Source organism: Rhinatrema bivittatum, chromosome 6, assembly GCF_901001135.1.
Source record: "Rhinatrema bivittatum chromosome 6, aRhiBiv1.1, whole genome shotgun sequence".
Classification (NCBI taxonomy): Eukaryota; Metazoa; Chordata; class Amphibia; order Gymnophiona; family Rhinatrematidae; genus Rhinatrema; species Rhinatrema bivittatum.
The window spans coordinates 187,147,572-187,172,768 of NC_042620.1; the positions used below are offsets into that span (position 1 = coordinate 187,147,572).

A 25,197-nucleotide genomic window follows, 5' to 3' on the forward strand; every position below is an offset into this window, starting at 1 on the left:
AAATACAGTTGTGCGCTCCGGTGTGTCGAATTTGTACGCTTAGGTTTGGTGCGCACTCAGGGAGATGTGTACGCTGTTGTGCGCACAGATCGAGTTGTGCGCCTGGCTCAGTAAGCACATGGCTACCCGTGTCATCTGTGCGTACGGTACTTGTGCGCGCGACGTTGTGCGCACAAGGTATTTGTGCACACGGCTCGCCTCTGTGCACACAGATCGGGGACCATGCGGACAATATGGCGACCACCTCGGAGGGTCTCCTTGTGGAAGGACCCTCGGATCTAACAGGGGTTAAGCCCTGCTAGGGCAGATCAACCCGGTGGCACTGGTCCCGGCTGGCGACCTGTGCAACTCCTCGAGCTTCGGGGACCGGAGACTTTTAATTAGATTTCTACCTTACCTTGTCTCGGCGCTTCCCAGTCTTGTTCCGGGCGGTCTCCGGCTGCGGGAGGAGAGGGAAAATACCTTCACTGCCTTGCTCGAGGTTGCACCCGCTGCCTCTCAGCCTCACCCGATGTCGGGGGCTAGGTCCCCGCCAAGGGTCGGCCGCCGGACTGAGGCTTACCTCCGAGGGATCACGGAAATCACCTCGGGAATTCTCAACTGGGGGAGGGACCCAATGGGTGTCACGGCAGGAGAGCGGGGCTCGTCTGAAGAGGTAAGATTTCTTATTTTGGTTTTCTTTGGTAAAATTACTCTAACTCTGTGCAAGCGTGCATAGAGGCCCTAACTGCTATGGAGATGGAAAATACTGAAGAGCTGCACTTCCTGCAGGGGGTATATGTACTAGGGCTGACGTCAGATTGAAATCTGATCCGTCTCCAACTGCTATCAGGAGTACACTATACCCATTGGTCCTGAGTCCATCTGCTACACGCTAGGAAATAAACAGTGGAGTCCTCAGGGTCTGTACTTGGACAGATGCTTTTTAATATATTTATAAATGATCTGGAAAGAGGTATGATAAGTCAGGTGATCAAATTTGCAGATGACACAAAATTATTCAGGTTAGTTAAATCACAAGAGGACTGTGATAAATTGCAGGTGGACCTTGTAAGACTGAATATTGGGCGTCCAAATGGCAGATGAAGTTTAACATGGACAAGTGCAAGGTGATGCATATAGGGAAAAATAACCCATGCTATAGTTACACAATGTTAGGTTCCATTTTAGGAGTTATCCACCCAGGAAAAAGATCTGGGCGTCTTAATTGATATTACATTGAAATCATTGGCTCAGTATGCTATGGTGCTCAAAAAAGCAAACAATGTTAGGAATTATTAGGAAGAAAATAGTGAATAAAATGGAGAATGTCATAATGCCTCTATATCACTTCATGTGAGACTATACCTTGAGAACTGTGTGCAATTCTGGTCGCCGCATCTCAAAAAAGGTATAATTGCACTGGAGAAAGGCGACCAAAATGATGAAGGGCATGGAACGGCTCCCCTATGAGGAAAAACTAAAGAGGTTAGGACTGTTCAGCTTGAAGAGATGGCTGAGGGGGGATATGATAGAGGTCTACAAAATCATGAAAGAACTTGAACAGGTAAATGTAAATTGGTTATTTACTCTCTCAGACAATAAAAGGACTAGGAGGGCACTCCATGAAGTTAGCAAATATCACATTTAAAATAAATCAGAGAAAATTCTTTCACTCAGTGCACAATTAAGCTCTAAAATGTGTTGCCAGAGGATGTGGTTAAAGGCAGCTAGTTTAGCTTGGTTTACAAAAGATTTGGATAAATTCCTGGAGGAGAAGTCCATAAACTGCTTGTTGCCAGTATTAGTGGCATGGGATCTATTTAATGTTTGGGTACCTGTCGGGTACTTGTGGCCTGGACTGTCCACCTTTGGAGACGGGATACTGGGCTTGATGATCGTATTTTGTTATGTATGCATAGCTATCTCATGCCAACTCATTAAAGATAGCCTAAAAACCAGGGCTGTTTGCGGCACTGGCTGCCCCTTTTCATCTTGACAATTTTTACCCTGCAAACAGTACAAAATGTTACTGGGGAAGATGAGTTAATGGCCAATGGGTGTCTAGGAACTGACTGTAGGAATAGGAGGTGCCTCTACCTCTTCAGCAAGGGGACTATTTCCAAAGCCATTTCCAAGGGCAGAATAGTGTTTTTCTTGCAGAAATGGGCTGCCCAACGCACATAACTTTACCAAAATAGTTTGGAGGTGTTCCTGCGGGCAAGGTTAGGTCAGTAGGGGAGGAATAACGCATTTAGTTTTGCATTTACCAAACTAAGCCTGGTGTTTTGGCTGGGAAAAGTTACCTGCAGGGAAAGCAGGTGCAAATCTCTGCAGATGCTTTTCCTCAGGCAACAACCAAGGCAAAACTACTCGGGTAGTTTTGCTTAGGTTATTGGTGCAAGCTTTGCAGGTAAAAGCTACCTGCAACATATGCACCAATGCAGGCAATTTGATAATTACCCCTTAAAGGTAGGATTTGACTTTGGACTAGGATTGGTTCTCTTTAATCCAATGCCAAAGATGATAATGTTTTTGAATGCAGAGGAATTGCTTGTGGAATTTAAAACAAAAGATAATTCAGATTTTTCTGTACTCGAATTTTGCATTGACATTGGTTCATCTCAATTATGCTTTGAGACCTGAGTTCAGGAGCCATGTTTTTATTCTTGCTCTAAAGGATATTGTTACTGTCATATCCAGAGGTTTTGTTGAATGACTTACAAAGGAAAATATTTAATTGTATTAATTGACTTGAGGGATTTTGCTTTTTAAGAAAAAAAAAACAAAAAACGATTAAAACTATTTAGAACTCAATAAGATTGCTTGGTTTATCCATATAACAGTAAATGAAAGAGGAAAGAAGGTACCCAAAGCAGCTAAATGAGCATCTCTAAATTAGTTTTTATTTTGGGGGAAGATTACAGTCGAGCAGCCTGAATTCTCATTTCTGGGCTTCCATTTATAAGCTTCTCCTTGGGTTGAGGTGCCTTCAGCTTTCAGACAGTTTTGGATGCTTCCTCCCTTATCCCCCTCCCTGCTCAGCCCTGACATCACAGGGGCGGTCCTCAGTTGGGTAACACCCTACAGCTTGCCGGCAGATGTTGCTTGCGATGCATGATGGCTAGGACTTTCTCCCCCCCGCCCCCAGGAGCTACGAATGCTGCCCCTATAGAAGCCTCGGATGGGCCCGAGAACTGAAAGGCAGGTCCTGTAATCAGCTCCGTCTCCTGTAATGAAAAAACGGGGCCAACCCTTCTCTAAACTTTTAAAACAGCACTTCAATAGAGCCAACTTGATCATTGGCCTCGCTGAAAACATCTTCCCTGCAGGTGAGTAGCTTATTTGATGTTTTAAGCTCTTTCAGTAATGCCTCAAACTCCCAACAGGAACACAAAACTAGAGGCCAATTCTACCATAAGCACTTAGCTCAAATGCGCAGCAGAAAGCTTTTAAAGCATTAAAATTTATTTTCAAGAAAATATTAAGCCCTTTTTAAATACTCCTCTAGTTTTCTTTTCTAAGGAATAAGAGAAAGAGCTATGAGGAACGCCCCGCCATAAAGCTAAAATATAGCTTAAGTTATCATAGAAGTGCAAGGATTCTTACACCTAATATTCTTAGACTGCCACTACTGGAAATGAAACCACTTAACTTGCACTGGCATTCTTACTTCACAGAAAGTGCTACGTTTTTGGATACCACAAACAATGCCCATCTACAAACATCTATTTACAGAAAACCAACTGACAAATGCAGCTACCTTCACAGCTCGGCCTCCATCCGTCACATAAAAGAGGCCCAGCTGTACACAGTATCACCGTATAAGAAAAATCCTTCCAAGCAATTCTAATATCGACTCCAGGAAGAGCGCACTTTCGTTTAAAACAGCCAGGACACACCCACTGCACTACAAGGAAAGGAAACCCACAAAAAGTAGGTACCACCTGCAGATATACACAACCCAATGCTAGAAAAGCAGAGAAAAATCATTAAAAGACCTCCAGCCACTATGCCAGGATGACGAATCAGAGGAAAAATTAGTCCTTGTTCCACCAGTCCTGGCCTTCTGGCAACCACCGAACCTGAAACAAAAACTAGTAAGCAAGCAAGCAAGCTCCAAACAAAAACTATGAAAGAAGTAAAAGGCAAAAACCCCTGCAAGTCACAGTGCTACAAACTATGACACCACATTTCACAGGACCCCGTAGTTGTTTGATTTACATTCCGCCTTTCAGGCGGATTACATTCATATACTCTAGGTATTTCCCTAACCCCGGCAGGCTTACACTTTGTTTGTTCCTGGGGCAATGGAGAGTGAAAGGACTTGCTCAGCGTTACACGGAGCGGCAATGAGAAGCGAACCCTGGCTTCCCTGGTTCTCAGCCCGCTGCTCTAGCCCATTAAGCTACTCCTCCACTCAGTTTCTCAAGGTCCAAAATGCAGTTACCCACATGGGAAAGGCTTTCAGCATTGCAGGACCTTATTCATGGCTCCTCCTCTAACGTAGTATATATCATTCGATTCAGAAAATGTGAAGAGGGATGCTATACTGGTGAAGATCAGAATAAACCTGCAAACAGAAGATTATAAATTATAAAGGACAACACCTCCTCAGGACCATACCACTGCATCAATGACCTTATGATCTACTACAAGGGAAATTCAGAAATAGCCAAGACATTAGAAGTTACCATGATTAAAACTTGAAAACTAACATAAAAGGAATTAGGCCTTTTAACTCATTGCCAGACACAATTCTGCTGCTTGTCACCACCTTATCACTCTAACACAGCAACCCTTCTTCCTCACATCACCACTGTAATGTAATCTGGGCCTCACTTGCGTGTTCAAGCAAATGTCACCTTTTGTTTTACTTATTACACTTGATATACCACCTAAACCAATTACTCGCTAGGTGGTATACAGTCCAAACCTGTACATAATAAAACCAATCCTCCCCCTCCCCATTCCAGTCATCAACTCCCATTTCCCTTTACAAAATACAAAGCTTAGCCAGCGGTAATATCCAACCCATCCCCAAACTTCTCTGTTGAGCAATATCCAAAGCTATGCATAATTAAATCAAACCCACCCCTAAACCATCCACCCATTTTAAAAACAATTCACCCCCAAACCCCTCAAGTGAACTCCTCCCAACTCATACTCATCATCAACCATAACTGTTAAATTATCAACCCACTAGCACACAGGTGGCAAACCCCAATCCTCGAAGGCCACAAACAAGCCAGGTTTTCAGGATATCCACAATGAATATACATGAGATAGATCTGCATGCTTTGCCTCCAATGTATGCAGATCTATCTCATGCATATTCAATGTGGTTATCATGAAAACCTGGCCTGTTTGTGGCCCTCGAGGACTGGAGTTCGCCACCCCTGCACCAGCAACACCTGTTTCAGCTCAACTCATCACTCCTTTCACCTGCTCATTTTTGTTCTGACCTGATGAAGGGACTGTGGCTCTCAACAGCTAATCAGGAAATGTATTTAAGTTAATACAATTGAAAAAAAAAAAAGTTATCACCGTTTTGGGTTTTTTTTTTATTGACTTATTTCTGAGCAAAAAGGATTCAGAAAGTGATTAGGGCAGAAAGAAGGGCTAGCATGCAGGCCGCAGAGAGACTTTTTCACCAACCCTTTTTGGCTTGATTTACAAACGTCAGGATAACAGAGACTCTTCCACTGCTCTTCTTGCATGGATTCCATTTAAGCACTGCGAAAAGGTTCGCCATAAATTGACCAGGGACTCTCTTAACTAGGTGATTAACCACTGATAATACAGGAATATTGGTAGGAATTGCTAATCATTCTCTCCCAGGCATGCTAATTTTAAAATCACAGGACCTTAAGAAATCAATCCAATGCAGAGAGTTCTTTTAAATTTTGATTATGCATTTTAAATTAATTTTGCTTTCAATCTTTTGCTGTTGTCTCCTCTTGGCGTAAATGTTTGGCTGGAAGGACGAGTGAGGTAACTGTAAGAGTTCCAGTTTTTGCTTACTTTTAAAATATTACCCTTCTTGATGTTTTCACCGAAAAAAAAAATAAATCTTCAGGCCCTGGAGTATTTGCATTATTAATGCAAAGGACATCGTTTGTGCACCCTAAATACGAAGAGGGCAAACTGTACTTTTCAAGCTATTTTCTTGGATCCTAATGGAGCAAATTAGACTGAGAAGAAACTAAAAATGTGCAAGGACTACCTCCGTGTTTTTTTCCATGCATTTAATAAGTAAACAGATTCATACAGTTTGACATCTGAACTGTAGCTACTGCCAATCAAGGAGCATTTTTTTTTTTTTTTTTATTAAAGATTCCCTGGGAGCCAGGGGAAATCTTAAACCCTGGCTCTCCCTTGCAGGTTTTAATCACGTTTTCTATAGCAAATAGATTTCCCGAAGTCTCTTGTCTTGATTAGATTGCAAGCGCCACAGAGTAAGGACAGAGTCTTAGGTACATTCGTACAGCAATGGATGTGTGCAGCACAGAAGTAATTTTTAAGTCACACTGAACATGATAAAAATAAAAGGAAGGCTGAAGTTTGAGACACAGCAGCCAGTCACATGAAACCCTGCACTTCCTTCTATTTCTGAAACTGATTTCAAAGGGGTTTTATTTGTCTCTAACCCAGCAGTATCTCCAGTTCTTGGTTGGGAGCTTGTGACACTAGAATGATTGGTCATGTACATGAGCAGACAGACGGCAGCTCTATGAATAATACATGCTCTTCTGCCTGGCTGGAATTCTTTTTCCGACTGTTACATAACTTTAGTGGAGGGGGATTGGCGAAGATACAAAGCAGCAGTCTGGGCTAGTCATAATCATTTTTCATTTAACATGAACAGTTTTTCTGCATGTCTGCATTCCTTAGTACACCGGGACAACAGAAAGGGCCCTACTACTACAAACGTTAGCTGAGAGTGTGTGGCTGAATCCAAAAAAGGCCCACTTCAAGCTGCACACTATTTTCAACCTTGGCGCTGCAATTAATAAGTCATTTGCTATAAGGCAGAATGCAAACAATTACTGGCTTCAAAATTAAGGTCTGCAGTGGACTTTTAATACCTTAATCATAGTGCACCAAACAAATTACTTGTGTGTGTGGGGGGGGGGGGGTTGTTTGTTTTTTTTTAAATTTAGGGCCAAATGGTCTCACCAAAAAATTTAAAAAAATGATCAGTTCCTTATAACTGACTGAAAAAAAAAATGCCTCCCGTCCTGGTCTCTGAAACAAAGCAAATGGGCATTAGCAAGTGAGAGCAGATGACACACCAACAAATGACTTTAAACCTCCTAAGGATGGGTTCCCCTATAATAAGCTTAATTATCTTGACAGTTTACCCACTTCAGCATCTTCAGAATGCAGCTGCCTGGATCATCTACCTTTTCCGCAGCATCATCATATCACACAACTATTCTAATCATTGCCTTGGCTCCCAGTCAAATTTCACGCCATGTTGAAATCATCATCTCTTTGCCCCACCTCAGCAGTCTGTCTAATGCGCTTCTCCACACCCAGTCCTGCACTGTCTGCATACCCCAAGCCAGAACTGCCTCGACCCATTTTCACACTTTCTCCTGCCTTGCACCCTATTGCTGGAACAATCTATCACCTGGAGTTCAAGAAGCCAAGCCCTTGGCCCAAACACATCTTTCCGAGTTGGATCATATGCAAGCCCAATTCGTCAGTTCCTACTCGCTTAACAATACAAAGTCAGTTTAACAGCTTTATCCTGGGTAAATAGTATAATTCATTCACTTTCATATATATATGTATGTTTATTATCTATCTAGATATACATAGATATCCAAAAAATGGCAATAATATGAACTACTCAATGACAGTAACTTTGAAAGTGGCATGTGTTCATCGGCCTTCACCCAGGGACGTGTTCATTTTACAACATATGCATGTATATGTGCGCAGGTTATAAAATAGCCTGGCGCGCATACATGTGCGCTCAATCCTCCCCATACCCAAGAAGAAGATATCTAATGCTACTCTTCTGAGGAACTATCGTCCAACTGCATCACTTACCACGCTGGTCAAAATAATTGAATCAGTTGTACTACATCAGTTAAATGAATATATTGAAGACAACAATATTTTGCATCCAAATCAACACGGCTTCCGAAAAGGTCAAGGTAGCAAAACTCTTCTTGTCTCATCATTTGACACCATAATCCGAGGCTTCGATGCCAATATAGATTACATCCTCATTTTACTTGACATTTCTGCAGCCTTTGATACCCTGGACCATACCATCTTACTCAATTTACAAAATTTAGGAATCTCTGGCAAAGTTCTCAACTGGTTCATATCCTTCTTACAACACCATCCACAACAAATCAATATCAATCAATACCATTCCAATTATTATTATACTGACTCTGGAGTACCACAAGGATCTGTACTCTCTGCAATTTTGTTCAATATATATCTTCTCCCTCTATGTCAGCTCTTATCCAACCTCAACTTAAATTACAAAATCTACACAGATGACCTTCAGTTTATTCTTCCATACGAGTTCTTGGAAACATACCTTCTCACTCGCTACGCTTTATCTGCAAACCATAAATACATGGTTAACACACAACTGTCTTACCCTTAATGCAGCAAAAACCGTAGCTGTCAGCGGGTTTGAGAACAGACGCCGGCAAAATTGAGCATCAGCTGTCAAACCTGCTGATAGCCACCGCTCCTGTCCAAAAAGAGGCGCTAGGGACGCGCTAGAGTCCCTAGCGCCTCTTTTTACCGCAGGCCCTAATTTGAATAAATTCTTTTTCTGAATCGCGTGCACAGGAGAGTGTCCTGTGCGCGCGCCAGGAAAGCGGGCGCTCGTCCGCTCTCCCGCGCCGTTTACTGTATCGACCTGATTGTGGTTTGTAACCTTTTAATGTATGTTTCCGTTTTTTCTAATTGTGTATGTTTTATCTTCTTGTAAACCACTTAGTTCCACTGTGTGTATACGTGGTATATAAAAATCTTTTAAATAAGTAAGTGTGCACACAAATCCTGTATCTACCATGTAAGTGGGGAAATTTTACAAGGGAGATGCCCTGATGCCATTCGCCATTTTCCCAGTTCATCCTGTTAAGGGATAGGACTTCCAAAGTCCCCTAGTTTAATAACTTCCCTTCCCCCTTTAAAACCCTGCTGACGTTCCTAAATGGTTTTGTTTTAAAACTTACACATCATCCATAGTAGAAGTAAAGTTATGCAGCAGGGGACCCCGGTGTAACCCTGGCTGAATTTAGGAGCCCACAGTTGCAAGGTTCCTGGCCAGGAACTGGTACAACAATGACTGGATTCACGAAGTTGGGATAAAATGGAGGCGATGAGGTGTGGGAGAGAGAAGCTGCGAACAAAGGCTCATGGTGTCATTTCTCAGCCCTGGTCCCAAATTAAACTGGAAACCCAAAAGGAGCAAGAAGAAACTGCCAGCTCATTAAAATAACGTGAATGTAGTCAGAGATCAATATCACTGCAGAGTGAACACTGATTGATACTTATCCCTACCAAACACTCTACACACTGCATACAAAGTAAAATGTTGGTTAGCTAGCAAGGTGCAGGGAGTGCCTTCTTTACTGCACTACCATATTATATTTCTAATTAGCTTTAAAATGTTAATCTTCCTTCATCTGGTCAGAGTAAGGCATCACCTGCAACTCTCTGACTGACCTATATTGGCACCATGGCGACCACATCACTTCATTCAATATGGAATATTTTGGCACGTTTTACAACAAGTACTGTCACAGCACTAGCCCTGCACAAACCTGTTGCTTTCACTATACTAACTTGCTTTATAAATTCTTTACATGCTCCTCAGCCATTTCTTGACTCTGCTGGGAGAATTTTGGCAAACCGCATCGCAGCACAGATCTGACAGGCTCGTGTTAGGAACGATATCACAAATGTCATCAAACACTACCTAATCCAGCTACCAACGTGTAATGCAATTTAGAACACAAACTGCTACCGGCACAGCTGCTCCCAGGGACTGAATGGAGGGGAAAGCTTAATTTTTAAAATCTGCATTTGAGAGAGAAGTTTTCATTTTTCAATCATGCAGAGTCCCCAGAACAGGTCATCTTATGAGCATACGAAATGCTGTCTTTCATTTTAATCATCTGCCATGGATTAAGTGCCTCGTTGCAGGAGGTCGATACATTTTTCTGGCCTGTCCTGGGATGAATGGACTGTAAATTTCAAACATGTTCAAAGAGAAAGTTTTCATAAGTGCAAAGAAATCTTTTGAGCTTTTCCTAACTGGGACTAGCACTCAAAACAGAGATATGTACAATTTAAGGTCACGTACCCAAAGATTTATTTAACTTTTGTTTACTTTAATAAACTTTAATTTAATAAGTCAAAAATGTAAACCTTATGGCCTGGACCAAAGGCTCAGTGACAGCACTGCAAACATGGTCATGCGGGAGAGCTGAGTCTGATTCCCAAACTCGGCTCCTTGGGCCAGCTGTGATTAGTGTGCTGTCAGCATTCAAAAATCCTGGGAGAAGAATACCAGCTCTCATGCAACGGTGACACCTCGGGTCTTGAGTACCGGCTCCCAGAGAGAGAGAGAGCTCATCTGCATCTGTTGCCACAGGGGTTGGGATAGACAAAAAATAGAGAAAGGCTAGAAATTGCAAGGAAAAACCCAGGCAGATCTGGATGAAGGACCATGGGACCTGTAGCCCATGTAAATTCCATGTCCAACTGAGTTGGAAGTTCAAAAAAATAGGAATAAACTGGTCTAAAAAAAAAACCAAAAAACAAACCAACCCCCAAAAAACCCCCACATACAAATTTTGTTTTTTTTATATAGAAATTCTGTAAATGTTATTTGTCAATGAAAATTTCAGACCTGGAGACATGTAGCTCTAATATAAGAAATATTTAAAACATTTGTACTTAATGACGGTTTGAACCTCTGGTGAATACTCTACCTCGGAAACTGGTTGCTCCTGATGGGTCAAATCCAACTCCCGGGGTCTTGTCATCTTGTCAATATCCAGAGAATCCATGCTGGAAGTGCCAGAAGCAATGCTGGAGCGGGAGGAGTTACTAACAGAGCGCAATTCCGTGTCACTCACTGTGCCGGCCGACGCCGTCCTCCTGTGCTGACTCGTGACCACGGGCCTGGGCTCTTCCATGACAGACTGGCGGGCTGCCTCGTCCATGCTCAAGGAGGCTTGCTCTAACTGGGCGGTGATGTCGTCCAGGGAGAAGTTGGCATGTGAAGGCCTGCTCATCCTGCTAGATGAAGCTGCCAGTCCTTTCATGCTGCTCTGCTTAGGGGGAAGGCGACCGGCCGGAGGCCTCTGGGAACTCCTCCGCTCTGCAGAGTGCGATTTTACTGTATTCCTTGCCGACTGGGACCCAATGCTGCTGAGTTCCTGCTCTATGGAGCAAAGATCGGCCATTAGGGCATCGAGGTCCACAGTCTCTCCCTGATTCAGGGCTTCTGCAAGAAACAAACAGCATTAAATCTCCGGTGTTAAACTCCATCCTCTTCCCACCCATCTCAGCAACAGAACCCTGCCATATTCCACTATTGTGCCCCTCTAGCTGCCACGATACATTACAGCGCCATACTTCTCTCTCTGCATCAGTGTCCCTGTTCACCTCCCGTGTGGCCCCTTTTCTCCCCCCCCCTGCCACCACATTTATTGGAAAACAATAAACCTGCACCACCCTTGGCACAGAAAGCCACACAGCTGACCTAACACTGGGGCAGCAGTTTGCTCGTGTACACTGGTTTATCAGATCCAATCTTATCATGCCTTCAACTGCTGATTTTTTTGTTCCCATTTTGTATTTGCTAGACTGCTTAAATAATGGTGCTATATGTAAACCAAGCAAATCAAAAAATCAAAAGTTTAAGTATGATCTCACAAATATAAAGTTCCCATAAAGGTAAACAATAACGGTTCTCTTTTAAAAAAAAAAAAAAAGAACCATGCCAACCTAATAGCAGCTCTATACACGAATAGATTGGACTGCCTGGATCCAGCTTCTGCTTTCAGGTGAGTGGAAGTGCTGCGCAGGCAGTGCTCACAGCTCCGGGGGTGTAGGAAGTCCCTAATACCGCAGGACACATGTGGCCCGAGTTCCAAAAGGGAAAACGGCCTCTGGTTCCATACTGAAGGCTGTCATTGTGATCCTTGGATTATAGAGGGGGAAGGCGGGGTCGTACCCCTGGCAGCTGCAAATAAAGGCCCATGGTGCCTCCTCTGGTTTGAAAACACGTAGAAATCTGGACTGTTTTCCCGGTACCTTCTACTTTTCATTCAGGCACCTGCGGCTCTCCAATCAATCAGAGAGCAGTTCACCCTCTGAGCTCCCTCAGCTGTTCCGTAAAGTGGGCTCCCAATGTGGAGTCAGGAGAACAGCAAGAGGATAGCTTACGGGGAATATGATGGCTGAAAGCATTCTGTTTACGTTTTACAGCAACAATATAAGTAAAAACAATTAGATAATTCAGAGAAGATTTGAAAACTAGAATGCTCTCCCTTTATCTTAAGACACTAGGCTTTACAGTTTAAAAACTTTGGTTTTACTTTGGTTTCTCTTGTGGGAATGGCTTTTGTAAAGGCAGGGCTTGCTGTGCTAGTCATTCTAAGAATCCCATAACGTTCTCATGCTGAAAGACGTTCATGCCTCTTTTTTTGTTTTTTTTTAAATCAGGAGTTGGCAACAACAAAAGGTTCCCACCTTTTATATTAAGTATGACATTAATGTCTATTAATCAAGTTTACTTAGGGAATAGCCACTGCTATTAATTGCATCAGTGGCATGGGATCTTCTTAGTGTTTGGGTAATTGCCAGGTTCTTGTGCCCTGGTTTGGCCTCTGTTGGAAACAGGATGCTGGGCTTGATGGACCCTTGGTCTGACCCAGCATGGCAATTTCTTATGTTCTTATGAAGGAAATGTGTTAGGACAAAAACAAATAAAAGTACAGTAAAGAATACAATCCAAAGAAAAACCATGAAAAATCTCCTGGTTTTCGACCATGCAGTCCCATCCTCCCACTCCATCTAGCAAAATTTTATTTTATTTTTATTTCCTGACAAAAATCATTTGGATTCAATATATAGAGATAGGGGTGCTGTTAGCACTGATTTTTTTTTTTTTTACACTGCTGTCAGAGAACTAGTACTAATTTTTATTGTATTTTTATGTAGTTGTATTTATGGATGTCTTATTGTTATGATGTATGATATATTACTTTTCTGATGCATTTTCTGATGTATTGCTATTTGATGAGTTTTGTAAAGCATGTTGGGTTGGACTGTGCCTAAGGGAAACGGCATAGAAATGCAACAATATACAGCATAAGAGTGAAGAAACAGGAAGCAAATATTGTACTGATGCTTTAATGGACTAAAAATATTTAGCTGGAGCCATGCACATCAAGTGGAAGAATTACTGGCTTGGCACGGTAAATCTTACAGAGTGCAGATCCATTTGTTTTTCTGAAACTTGGGATATCAGCGAGAGCCCCATTTGGGCTTACCATTTAAATTGTACATGGAGAAGCGATAGGAGAAATTGGCAAGGTTGGTCTCGTGGCGGAGGGGAGATTTCTTTACTGGCTCCACGGGCTTCTCTGTATCCAGACTCTGGGTGGGGAGAGGAGAGGGAAGGAAGGCAGACAGCATGAATCAGTTTCGAATGCAATGTAACTGGCTGGAAACAATTTCAACCAAGCAAATATGGCAACTGTAAACTCTGCGGAGCAGGGACTTCATTGTCTCGTTTGTATCTCTACGGCGCTGCATGTGTCTAGTTAGTGCTGTACAAATGTTAAGTAGTAGTAATTTCAATGGTAGCACAAGAGCATCAAAGCTATTGGTCACGCTGGGTAGGATCTTGCTAATGCACAACTGGCACTACACAGAGGTCCTTAAATTGTCATCTCATTACTCAGCTTTAACTTCCACATGCTAAAAATACAATTTAAACCCTCACTGCTGAACAGGAAGGAAGCATACTGCTGCTGCCAAAACCTGCAAAGGATTATTTTATAAGAGAAGAGCTTCAGCAGTCGCATGGACTTGTCTGAATGAGAAAATCTTGGGGGGGGGGGGGGAAGACGGGACATGAGAAAAAATATTCTGCAGCATGTTTGCTGATACCAGTTACCAAGACATTTCTGAATGCAAAAAATAAAATATATATATATATATATATATATATATATATTTATCACCTCCATTTTCAGTTTATAACCAGATATCTAATGACTGGCTACCTTTAGGCTTTTGCCAGGACAACCTGGAGCGGGCTATGACCAGGCAGTAGTTCTCTTTGGGAAAAAAACCCCAAATCAAATGTACATACTTGTCTGGCTACAGTCATTTTTTTGTAATTTTTTAAATCTTATGTGAAAATATAAAACTCGGAACTTTCTGCCGTGCAAGATGACTACACCACCATACACATTGTGTCAACGTTTAGGTCTCTACTGGATTCGCAATTTTCTTTACAAATATTACTACAAATGAGCTGGGTTTAATTAGCAGACAACTTTAGCATTAACCCACCATGTGAATTTGAGAAACCTGATGCTACAGATGGAGGGAAAATTAGAATACTGCAAATTAATAACAGTTTGTACAGCACTACACAGGATAAATCACATGGTTGCAAGGTCCCTGCTCCAAAGATCATACTGTTTAATTGTAAAGCAAAAGAGGTTAATACCTTCCTTATGGTCACACATTGAATTGGTAGATGTGAAGTTCAAAGGCAAGTTTCATCAATTTATGCTCTAATCCAGCATTTCCCAACCTTTTCAAAGCACACCTACTGTAACAAAAAAGTTATGTGGCACAAAGGGAGAAAAGAAACGGAGACCCCCATGAACCAGTCATGATGGATCAGCTCCCTCTATATACAAGTTCTGGGAGAAGGGAGCAGTTGGTTTGGTGTGGGCAGGCAGCTCAGCTCGTTACCTTGGCTGCCACGTGTACCTGCCACGCTCTTTCAATGCCTCTGCTCCCAATGCTCTGACTGAGTCCAGTGTGCGCTCTCCCCATCTTGCTCAGCCTAGGGGATAGGACAGAGGCTGGAAGGACTCAAAGGCAGAGGCGCGGTAAGCAACATGTTTGCTGCAGAAAGCAGGGCCTAGCTACCTGTGCCCTAAATGCTGCCCATTAATTACCACATCCTGTGGGTCATGCTGTGGCTAGGAAGAGGAGGCATGAATGATAGCATAGGTTCTCAGAAAGCAGCTCATACACATTTAACAGCCACCACTGTGCCTCTTGCTGCTGCGAGGCATTAAGAGCAGAGCTCAGTTGCTGGCCTGGATCTGAGCATCAGACAGTGGTGACTTATCTATAGTAGACCTGATCAGACATGAAGGTACACGCTTGACTGGGAAACACTGCTCACCAGGCTTATCTGCCAGCCCCATTTAGTACATCTTTATGATCCTATCTACTCCAGATGTGACTAATATAATTATTTCAAACATAATTTGGTAACCTAGTGGGTTCGCAGTCGTTTTCATCTCCACCAAAACTACTAACAAATGTGTTCCCTTTCCCAGCAACCTGGCATCTGAAGCTCCACTTACCAAAACCATTTGACTATGACAGTTTCACAGAAACATCCGCTATTGCAGATTCAAGTGGTATGGTGAGTAGTGGGCCTCAAAAACCCATGTGATTCCCATGATCCGAAGACTACCCTCCAACAGGGGCTACCATTTTCCCCTGATTTCATCTGCTCCCCCAAAGAGGTCACATCTCAGTATTTGTAAGGGTAGGGAAGAAACCTCTCTCCACTGCTTCTTTTGACAGAAAACAGGAGCTGCACAGGTTATGCGCAGGTGCCTTTTCCCTTCTACGCAGATGACCAGGAAAATGCATAAAAGAGCCAACACTACCCCTGATCTAGGACTTCCAGGCATTGTAACACTGCTGCCAAGTCCCTGGGCAGGCACTCCAGAGCCAAAACTACAATGAAACAGATTTTCCATTTAAGTATAATATTTACACAATAATATGATTACTCATATTTTAGAGTATTTGCAGTTGATATTGTACAATTGTAAATGAACAAGAGAGTCACACGGCTCATTTCAAAGCGCATTTTAACTAGACAATTATATCTCAGTGACTTTTTCAGGTCTAAGGGTATGTGACTTCATGCTTTTATATACACATACACACACATATTTATTTATTATATACATCAAATTCAACATAAAGTCAGGCACTAACTTACCGGATAAAGTTACTCTGCTGATGTCTCTCCTTTACACTTTGTTTGTAGTAGTAGCAGCAGCAGAAGCAGCAACAGAACACCAATTAACTTCAACTCATCATGCAAGTGGGGATAGTAGATGAACTATCATCATCACTAGTCCTCAGATGCATCTTGCAATGGACAGGACAGGTAAGGACAGGAGAAGAACAAACTTGTGGGAGGGGGTGGGGGGGGTGGGGGGGGGGGGGGGGGTGGTAAAAAACGATCGTGTCGAGGCACATGCTCACCTGCATGCAAGAAAACTGGCCAGGCTGTTATGTTGGTAGGGTTACCGCATTTATGTGAGCATGCGCCTCTCTTCAGCATTTTGCCGTTACGCGACAAGAGAATACCCTCATCAAAATCCTACCCCTGACTCCTACCTGGGTGAGTTTGTCCAGCTCCCCTAGCCATGCTCCAAACATTTTGTCCAGGTCCTGATCTTCCTTATCGCTGTCCTCCTCAGCTCCATGGTCAAGTTCTTCGTCTGATAACTGCTCCATCTAAAGCACAAAACCAGAAACATCTCAGAACACGGTCATGCCGTCTCTTAGGGACGATGCCAGTAGATGCCTACAGATTATAGTTTTCAGCAGTATGACAGATATGGTTTAATATTATCGGCAACACATCAATGAACAAACTAAAAAAAGGGAATGAACTGTACTGTAAAATGGAGTCCGCCTTGGAAATACCAATCATGAAACATTTCTCATGGGTAGGATGATTGATTACTCTGGTTCAAAAAAAAAGCAGTCAGTTGAGTCAACCAGTGGCTCAGTGTGACTCCACAGCAGGAAATGAAAACTGGGCTCAGGCACTAACTTGGCTCTTTTGCACGGCAGTACTCAGCACTTTCCACTAAGCAAGCCTGGGTTAAAGATGTTAAGGCTGATGAAAGTTCATCCTCCTCAGTCACCCCAATGCGAATCAAGATGCTACAGTGTTGATCACGATGATAAAATCCCGTCTGAACCCACAGCCCACTGACCTATTAAGGAAGCAAACTTTCTTCAGACCACCCCCCCCTCAATTTAACAATAACCTCAAGTTTCCTGCTCTTCATGTTAGCTGTGGTAGTTAACACAGAAAATTGATACTAGGAGCTGGGGAAGAGGGTACAGGCACCATCACTCTGCAGCACAGCCAAGGACAAGAGCAGCGCTGCAGCACAGGATGCCTGTGCCCTCTCAACCTCCTAAGGCAGTGGGATCCTCAAACTGTATTCATTTATTTAGAATTACTTTTATCCCACACCTCCAAGGTTCGGGGCAGGTTATATAACATACAAACATAATTTTAAAATATAAAATAAAATAATAAGCAAACAGTTTAAAACCTAGAATAGTGCATACAAAAAGTTAAGCCACTGCAGTCGATGTTTAACTAAAAATGAGAGAGTGCTGTGATGCAATGAACAATCATGCTAGGAATGGCTCAGTAAATAAACAGATTTCCACAGATTTCTTGAAATCTTTGGGATTGATGATGGAACGTATCTCTAGTGGGACTGCATTCCAAGTGCAAGGGCCAGCAACAGAAAAGGCTCTTTCATGCGTCGCTGTCAGTCTAGTAGATTTTCGCAGCTGGGACATCAAGTAAAAATTAATTTGCTGATCTAAGATTTCTAAGTGTGATGTGATAGTTTTCCCGGCCTGTCATATTTTAGCCCCCTGCAGCAGGATCCCACCTGCTCAGGATGTTTTCTCCCCCTCTCACCCCCCCCCCCCAAGCATAGCAGAAGAAGAAAGGCTGGCAGTGATTCCCGCTCGCCAGTGGAGGAGCCGCTTAATACCACACCACTGGAGGCCAGGCTCCATCAGCAGAGGAAGAGCCGGCGAGACCCACACCAATGAAGAACTGCTAGTGAGGAGGCTTCCTTAATAGGTCAGTGGAAGATCCAGGAGACATGGGAAGGGGAAGGGAGGGGGTGGATGATGGGGAAGGGAGAGAGAGGAAAGGGTGCACCACATACTCATGCATCTTACATCTCAGGGGCAGATGGAAGGGAAAGGGAAGGCAGGGGGCAGAGCTCACAGGGTTGTGGTGTGGAAGTTACCAAATTCAGAGAAATCACGGGTTAGCCTCAAAAAACAAGATTTAAAAAAAAAAAAAAAAAAAAAGAGCTAATTGTAATCATAAAAGACTATATGCCATTTGTTCTATGTAAAGATAAAAATCTAAGAATAAAATGTTTCAGAATAAGCCCAACTGAGAGGAGGAGAAAGCAAAGAAACAAGGAACAATCTGAGGACTGAGAGTAGTGATGCTGCCATGAAAAATGTATTCTCCATTACAACCGTTGATTGGTCTTCATACAAAAGTAGCATTTTCAACTGGCTGCAGGCTAACGTGGGATAGGTTTTATTTATATGCTGCTCTACCGACGGATCTAAAGCTCAGACAGCAGGCATCCACAAACAAATGACACAAACTGCAAGTTGAGAGATTCTCCCAATGAAACACCAACAACAAGTACTACATAGTCAGGTGAACTCTCAAATTCTGTATCATTTTCTTTATATTCTTGATGCTAAAATTAGATTAGAGTATTGAAGTAGCAGTAGCTATAAGATTCACCAAAATATAAAAACTAATTCATTTTTTTTTAATTTCTTATACTTAGGCTTATTTCTGGAATACAGAAACTTGGCTTTTCTAAAAAAAAATTAACACTTTTCTTTGGCATGAAATGTGCGCCAGCTTTTCTGCTTGGTGAAAAAACATTGCTAAATTGGCTACTTATGCATGTTTCACACCACAGGCTTATGATTATTTTGACTTTTATGTAGCACCCTAAACCGATTTCACAGTTTATGATGAAACAAGCAAAGAAGGGCTCACAACCCTTCCCCCCCACGGAGGAAAATCTCCCATTACCCTCCCTAGACAGACAGCCCAGCCGCCAGTACTTAGAAAACATGGGGGACCGTCAGAAAAGATTCTTTAACACAAGACGCAGAGCTGTAACAAAAGGTGCTTTTCTTTCACTCTTGTTGCATATGTTTTCACATACATCAGCTTCCTAAATAAACTTTGCTTCAAGGTAGTAGTATAAGAAGCTAAGAAGAACTTCAAAAAACTACTATCAATATCAGATTAAAATGACAATGAAAATGAAAGCAATCTCTTAATTTTGCCAACCTAGTCACGCAAAATAATAAAAAAATGCTACCACTCCAACTTTAATTCCTGACTAAAGAGACGTGCCAAAGATGAAACCCATGACAGATTTAGGCTACTGATCCCCCTAAACGTGGTGAGCTTATTTGTATCTCCCTCCCCTGTGGACTTTGGAAATCCCCCCCCCCCCCCCCCCCACACACACACCTTAGATCACTCCATTCCCCACCTCGCTGACCTCAGACCACTCCTTTTTAACACTGGCTGCCAATTGAATACAGGGTAAAATATAAAACCCTTTGCACTATACATAAACTAATCCATGACGAGAAAGCTGAATGGCTAAATACAGTGCTCCGCGTCCATGTCCCACACAGAAACCTGAGATCTGCCAACAAAGCCCTCCTAACCATCCCCTCAGTAAAAACTGCAAAACTAACACAAGTCAGAGAAAGAGCACAATCATTGGCCGGGCCGATACTATGGAACACCATGCCCATAGAGGTAAGACTACAGAGAGATTTCAAGACATTCAAAAAGAGCTTAAAGACATGGCTCTTTAGAGAAGCCTTTTCACAAAGAGAGCGAGAAAGAGAGAAACGCTGAAAGGTGTACACACAAAATCTTTATACAGCGCTAGCACATTATATGTATGTACGTCATGGTTTGTTTACTACACCCTTAATTGAATGTATAAATTAACAGTCCTTATTGTAGTCACAGGTCAGATTAAACAACACTGAACATACAGCCTTTATTATGAACCTATGTTACCGAGCTTATAAGGCACCTCCACTACTAATATGAACAGATACATGTACAATTTACTATATGTGCCTCTATGTAAACCGCTTTGACGGTAATATACTGAACGACGGTATAGAAAAGATTTTAAATAAATAAATAAATAAACCCTCACACTACCTGCAGACCTTCGCTCCCCTCCCCGTGGATTTCTGATTTCTTCCCTTAAAACTTCTAATCACTTTTCCATCACCTATATGAGACCTCTGATCACTCCCACTGAGTTTATCCAGTTCTCTGGCTTTACGGCAGCACTAACAAAAGCACCTTGAGTGAGCGCAGACTAAACTCAGTTTGCGTTTACAAACGCCATCTCCTATCAGGTGCTGGCCAGGACCCACCGGTGCGCCAAGCATGGGCTGGCTCAGTGTCCATGCTCACAACCTGCTGGAGGAGTTTTGGGGGAGACGGGGGGGAGGGAGGAACTGTGATAGATTTGGGGGAAGGGATCGGAAATCTGCACAGGAGGCAAGAGAGAGATGAGCAGATGTCTGCAGGGCCAGGCTTGGACCAATCCAGTACTTAAGTGCTGTTAACAAATTGTTTTCCCTTATACTAAAACAGAACCCAGCAAAGAGATTACCAGGCCCAACAAAACCTTGCCAATTATTTCTCAAGATTTCTGGTTTGCAAGGGCTCTAGTGACTGCACACACAGCAACAAAGACAGAGAAGCGATGCTTTGTGGCCACTGAGCAGATATCTAATTTTTGGTATGTGTGCGTGCAAGAGTTCTCATGTGCAACATAGTGTACACAAGTGTATGTGCAGTGCTCTTTGAAACACTGTTCTATTTTCCATTCTTGCGCGTGCTGTGTTCTCCTTTGTGCGCTTGTGTCACAAGCAGCATGCGCACGCACCCAGCTTACAGGAAACGTTGGTAAGGAAGGCCTCAAATTTGAGGATCTGCACAATTTACGGGGAATGGGAAGCAGTCATCGAGGCACAGCAGCACAAGACAGCCTGCATTTAGAAGCATCTTGCTGTGAAACAGGCAGATACATTCCTTTGAACAGAAAGCTAGAGCCATTTTCATGACACTTCTCTAGAAATGAAAACCTATTGTACACAGTGGAAAATAATATGCCTTCCAGCTGCAGCATTACACAATGGGTGGGACCCCACGGAGCTTGCTGAGCGCAGCTCCAGGCACCGCACATTGGTCTGTAACAGCTACAGGCTGCAGATCCAGTTCTGACTCGTCGCCATCACTCATACCCGGGTCTGGGCCGCTATCACAATTCCACCTCAGAATTTCCCACTTTCATCCAACGGCTACCGCAGCATGTCAGCTGCCAGATCTTGGTTCATTTCAGGTCCTGCTAGGTCCCCCCTCAGATGTAAGCCTCTTCTGAGCTAAGTAAACTTTTTATTCACAATCTCCATAACCGTAAATGTAAACCAAAGTTAGAAAGCTTCCCAAGGATATAAAATATGTGCCTGGGTGGCAAAAAAAAAAAAAAAAAGCCGGTGTAAATCAGTGCTAAGACGACTGCGACAGAAACAAAAATATTGTGGAAGCTGGAAGAAGCAAGACTGCCAGTGCCTTTACGTCCCCTGGGGAGCAACAAGCTCCCTGCTGCTGCGACCAGAGATTGTAAAGCTAATTAAAGATCTGAAACCTTGCTTACCAATGGCTGTATTAAAAATGACTGCATTAATTAAATTTAGTCTCAAAGCCATCCCTAATACCTTTGCCAAGTGCAGGCTAGGTTCACAAAGGTCAGTTGTGTGCTGATCTGGGCCTCGAGGAACATAGACAGGTCTGGTTTCAATCTGGTTAATTTGCATATTTTGAACCTCAGATTGGATCGGGGCCTATCAGGACCGGATTTGCACACCCCTGGTTATAGATCCTGATACCAAACAGTTGCAAGGCAAAAGAAGGGAGGGAGAGTATAGGAAGACATTCATTAAAGCAAGAACAAAAAGCTAAGGCCTAGAATTATCAAAAAGCAGTAAAGGGGCGGGTTTTATGATAATAGCCTATTTATCGCAATGTGCGTTATCTTAGCACTTCGCATAGGTATTACCGCAAATTGTGTTAACTTTTCACACTTTGCAGTAATACCTACATAATTGCATTTTCCTACCTGCAAAGTGCTCATTTCACCATGGGAGAGAGGGAGGGAGAGGGAGTGGGAAAGCGACTATCTACAAGGCCTTTGAGTTAGCCATTTATGCTACTATAGGAGGCCCACCCTAGTAACTCGAGGTGAGGTTTAGGTAGTAGTGTAGGGGTTAGGGGCCACTTTTACATGCAGAGTGAGACGTACGAATAGAACAGTACAGTCTTATGAGGATTTGATGTCCTTCGGAGTGAGGTAACTCTCACAACGATGAGATTTGTACAGTGTTCTCTCACCCTAGCTTGATGGACTCTGCCTGGGTAACATCAAGCTAGGTTGAGAGAATTATGTACAAATCTTTCCTCACTCCAAAGGACATCAAATCTTCACAAGACTGTACTGCTCTGTTCGTACGCCTCACTCTGCATGTAAAAGTGGCCCCTAACACCTATACTGCTACCTAAACCTCGCCTCGAGTTACTAGGGTGGGCCTCCTATAGTAGCATAAATAGCTGCTTACTATGGTGCCACCCCCAGAGGCTCTCTCTCTCTCCCCCTCCCTTCCCTCTCCCCTCCTATATCTCAGGCCCTTCACCCCAGTCCCCTCCCACATCTCAGGCCCTTCTCCCAGTCCCCTCCCACATCTCAGGTCCTTCCCCAGCCTAAAAATACCCAAAACAGAATTTGCGAAAAAATTGTAATTTGCGTTATGGGCATATCACATAACATCGCACAGCTTAACGCTAATGAAAAAGGTGCGGTTATTTTCGACATTAAAACTGTGTGATTTCATGTGTTATGGCTTCGCAAAGTGTGACGCCAGCCCACTTTTACAAAATTCCCGTCCGTGACTCCACCCCAATCCCTCCCTTTTTAAAAATTAGCATCACACCATGTGTTATGGTGCTTTTCGCATGCGAAAACACCTTAACGCACGCGAAAACACCTTAACGCACGCGAAAACGCCATAACACGAGTTGATAAATGACCTTGTAAGGCAGGATATTAAAAATGTAAACAAATTACATTTTGGCGAACAAAACAAATCTATAACAGTGCAGCTTAACATTTCAGGTGCATTTAAAGAAGTACTTTTAAATAGCTAACCCCCACCGCCCTCTTCAAGGTTCACAGTGCTTAAAGTTTACAACCATGAAACGAGAAAGGATCTCCTAGGAAACGTTTTTGCACACTTTGGCACTCTGGATGTACACCCAGATAGCCCTGCCCTCCATTCCCCCCCTCCCCTCAAGGAGCCCATAGATGGATCACTTACAAGATCGCAAAGCATCCCCAATAGGCTGCGCAAAAGCCAACATGCCACTAGGCTGGCAAGACAGCTCACTTGGTACATACCAAACTCTAAATCACAATTAAAAAAGGGCATCATTCCCAGAGTATTTAGAGCTCTATTTTAACGTCATACACCCAACCCTGGGAGTACTGTAGCATAGCCAAGCTTTGGCAGTGGTTAAGCTGGAGAGCTCAAATTCCAATTATATTCAACTGCTCTGTGTTATGATCAGAAGGGATCGTGTACCCTTGGACCGACAGGAGTTTGAAATACCTTAGGAGATGGCTCCCTTGGTTCCTCCGTTGGGTGGCGAGGCGGAACAGAAGATGGAACTGGCTGGTCCTTCGGCGCTGAAGACTGGGATGGCCACTGAGAGGGCAAGGAGGCGTGACAGCAGAGCAGAGCCAACTGGATCTTCGCCACTGGAGGCCCGCGGCCCCCCCGGGAGGAGCCCGTAGGGACCCGGGCCACTGGGACTTAGGTGGACTTTTGAGAGGTCGATGCAAGGGCCAACTGGATCTTTGCCACTGGAAGCCCGTAGGGACCCGGGCCGCTGGGACTTAGGTGGGACCTTGAAGACTGATGGTCTGGAAGAAGTCTGAGTCGGGTACCAGAGGATTGCCACTTGCCAGTCCAAAGTCACACACCAAGGACTCACCGCTTGCCAGTCCAAAGTCAAGCACAGAGGAGTCGCCAAGAAGAAGCAGGAACCAGGAATCAGGAACCCAAGGCACCAGAAGACTCACTGAGGCGAGCAGACTCATTGCCAAGTCGAGGAATGATTGTGGGCAGTCTCCTTATATACTTCCCTGTGCCTGGCCCATCAGGCACAGGTGAAGTCAATTTGGAGGACGAGGCCCCTTTGAATTATGTGGGGAGGCGCAGCCTCATGCCTAAGGGCATGGCGGCCATCTTGGATCCTGGACGTGGAGGAAAGTGGCCCGTTGCCGCGAGGGACGACCAGGGACGCCTCTCATGCCGGTAGCCACCACGGAGGCCCGCACCGGTGTAAGAGGGCGATTGGGACCGGATAAGGGTTGGCCACGGCCGCGGAACACAACACTCTGGGTAGGGTGGATAATACAATCACTTAGACAACATGATTCACTTTGATCACATGCTGGAACTGTGGATTATAAAAACCCATTAATAAATTTAAAAAGCAACGTTGGGAAGATGTGGCTTGCATCTGCATTTCGGCACTGCACTGAAAAATGAATGTTCTCTAATGTTCAGAGACCCTTCGCTGAGTATAGACTCTCACTGGCCCCAAGAATAGTCTGAAAGCCATCATTAAGATATAAGTACATGACGTCCAAGCCTTTATTATTGTATTATGTATTTGCTCTTATAAAACAGGACCTAGCAAAAAAGAAAGCTATTATAAATAATTCAGGTGACACTTTAAAACTAGCTAAAGCATTAGGACTATTCTTCCGTTTTGTTTTCAATGTTCATTTCATCTGAAGAGAATCCTAGAAAAGTCTCTGAGAGCCTCTTCTGCGTTGCCCCTCGTGTGTACAGGAATCCAGATAAATCAGAGCACTGCTGTGCTGTTCCTTACCAGAATGCCATGCAGCCATCACACCAAGACACAAAGGTCAACTTACAGCATGGACAAGTGAAGAGTAACCGTGT

The 25,197-nt window shown here is 43.5% G+C and overlaps 1 protein-coding gene across 5 annotated transcripts in view; it reads right to left on the minus strand.

The window, feature by feature from the left end:
• Positions 1-25,197, minus strand: part of RAPH1 (Ras association (RalGDS/AF-6) and pleckstrin homology domains 1) — a 360,831-nt gene that overhangs the window by 167,300 nt on the left and 168,334 nt on the right. For all 5 annotated transcript variants that reach the window (XM_029606311.1, XM_029606310.1, XM_029606309.1 and 2 more), the window contains exons 2-4: positions 16,654-16,773; positions 13,530-13,635; positions 10,959-11,476 (exon numbers count right to left, since the gene is read on the minus strand). In XM_029606311.1, coding sequence (XP_029462171.1) covers positions 10,959-11,476; positions 13,530-13,635; positions 16,654-16,773 — 744 coding nt within the window. The remainder of the gene's footprint in view (positions 1-10,958; positions 11,477-13,529; positions 13,636-16,653; positions 16,774-25,197) is intronic.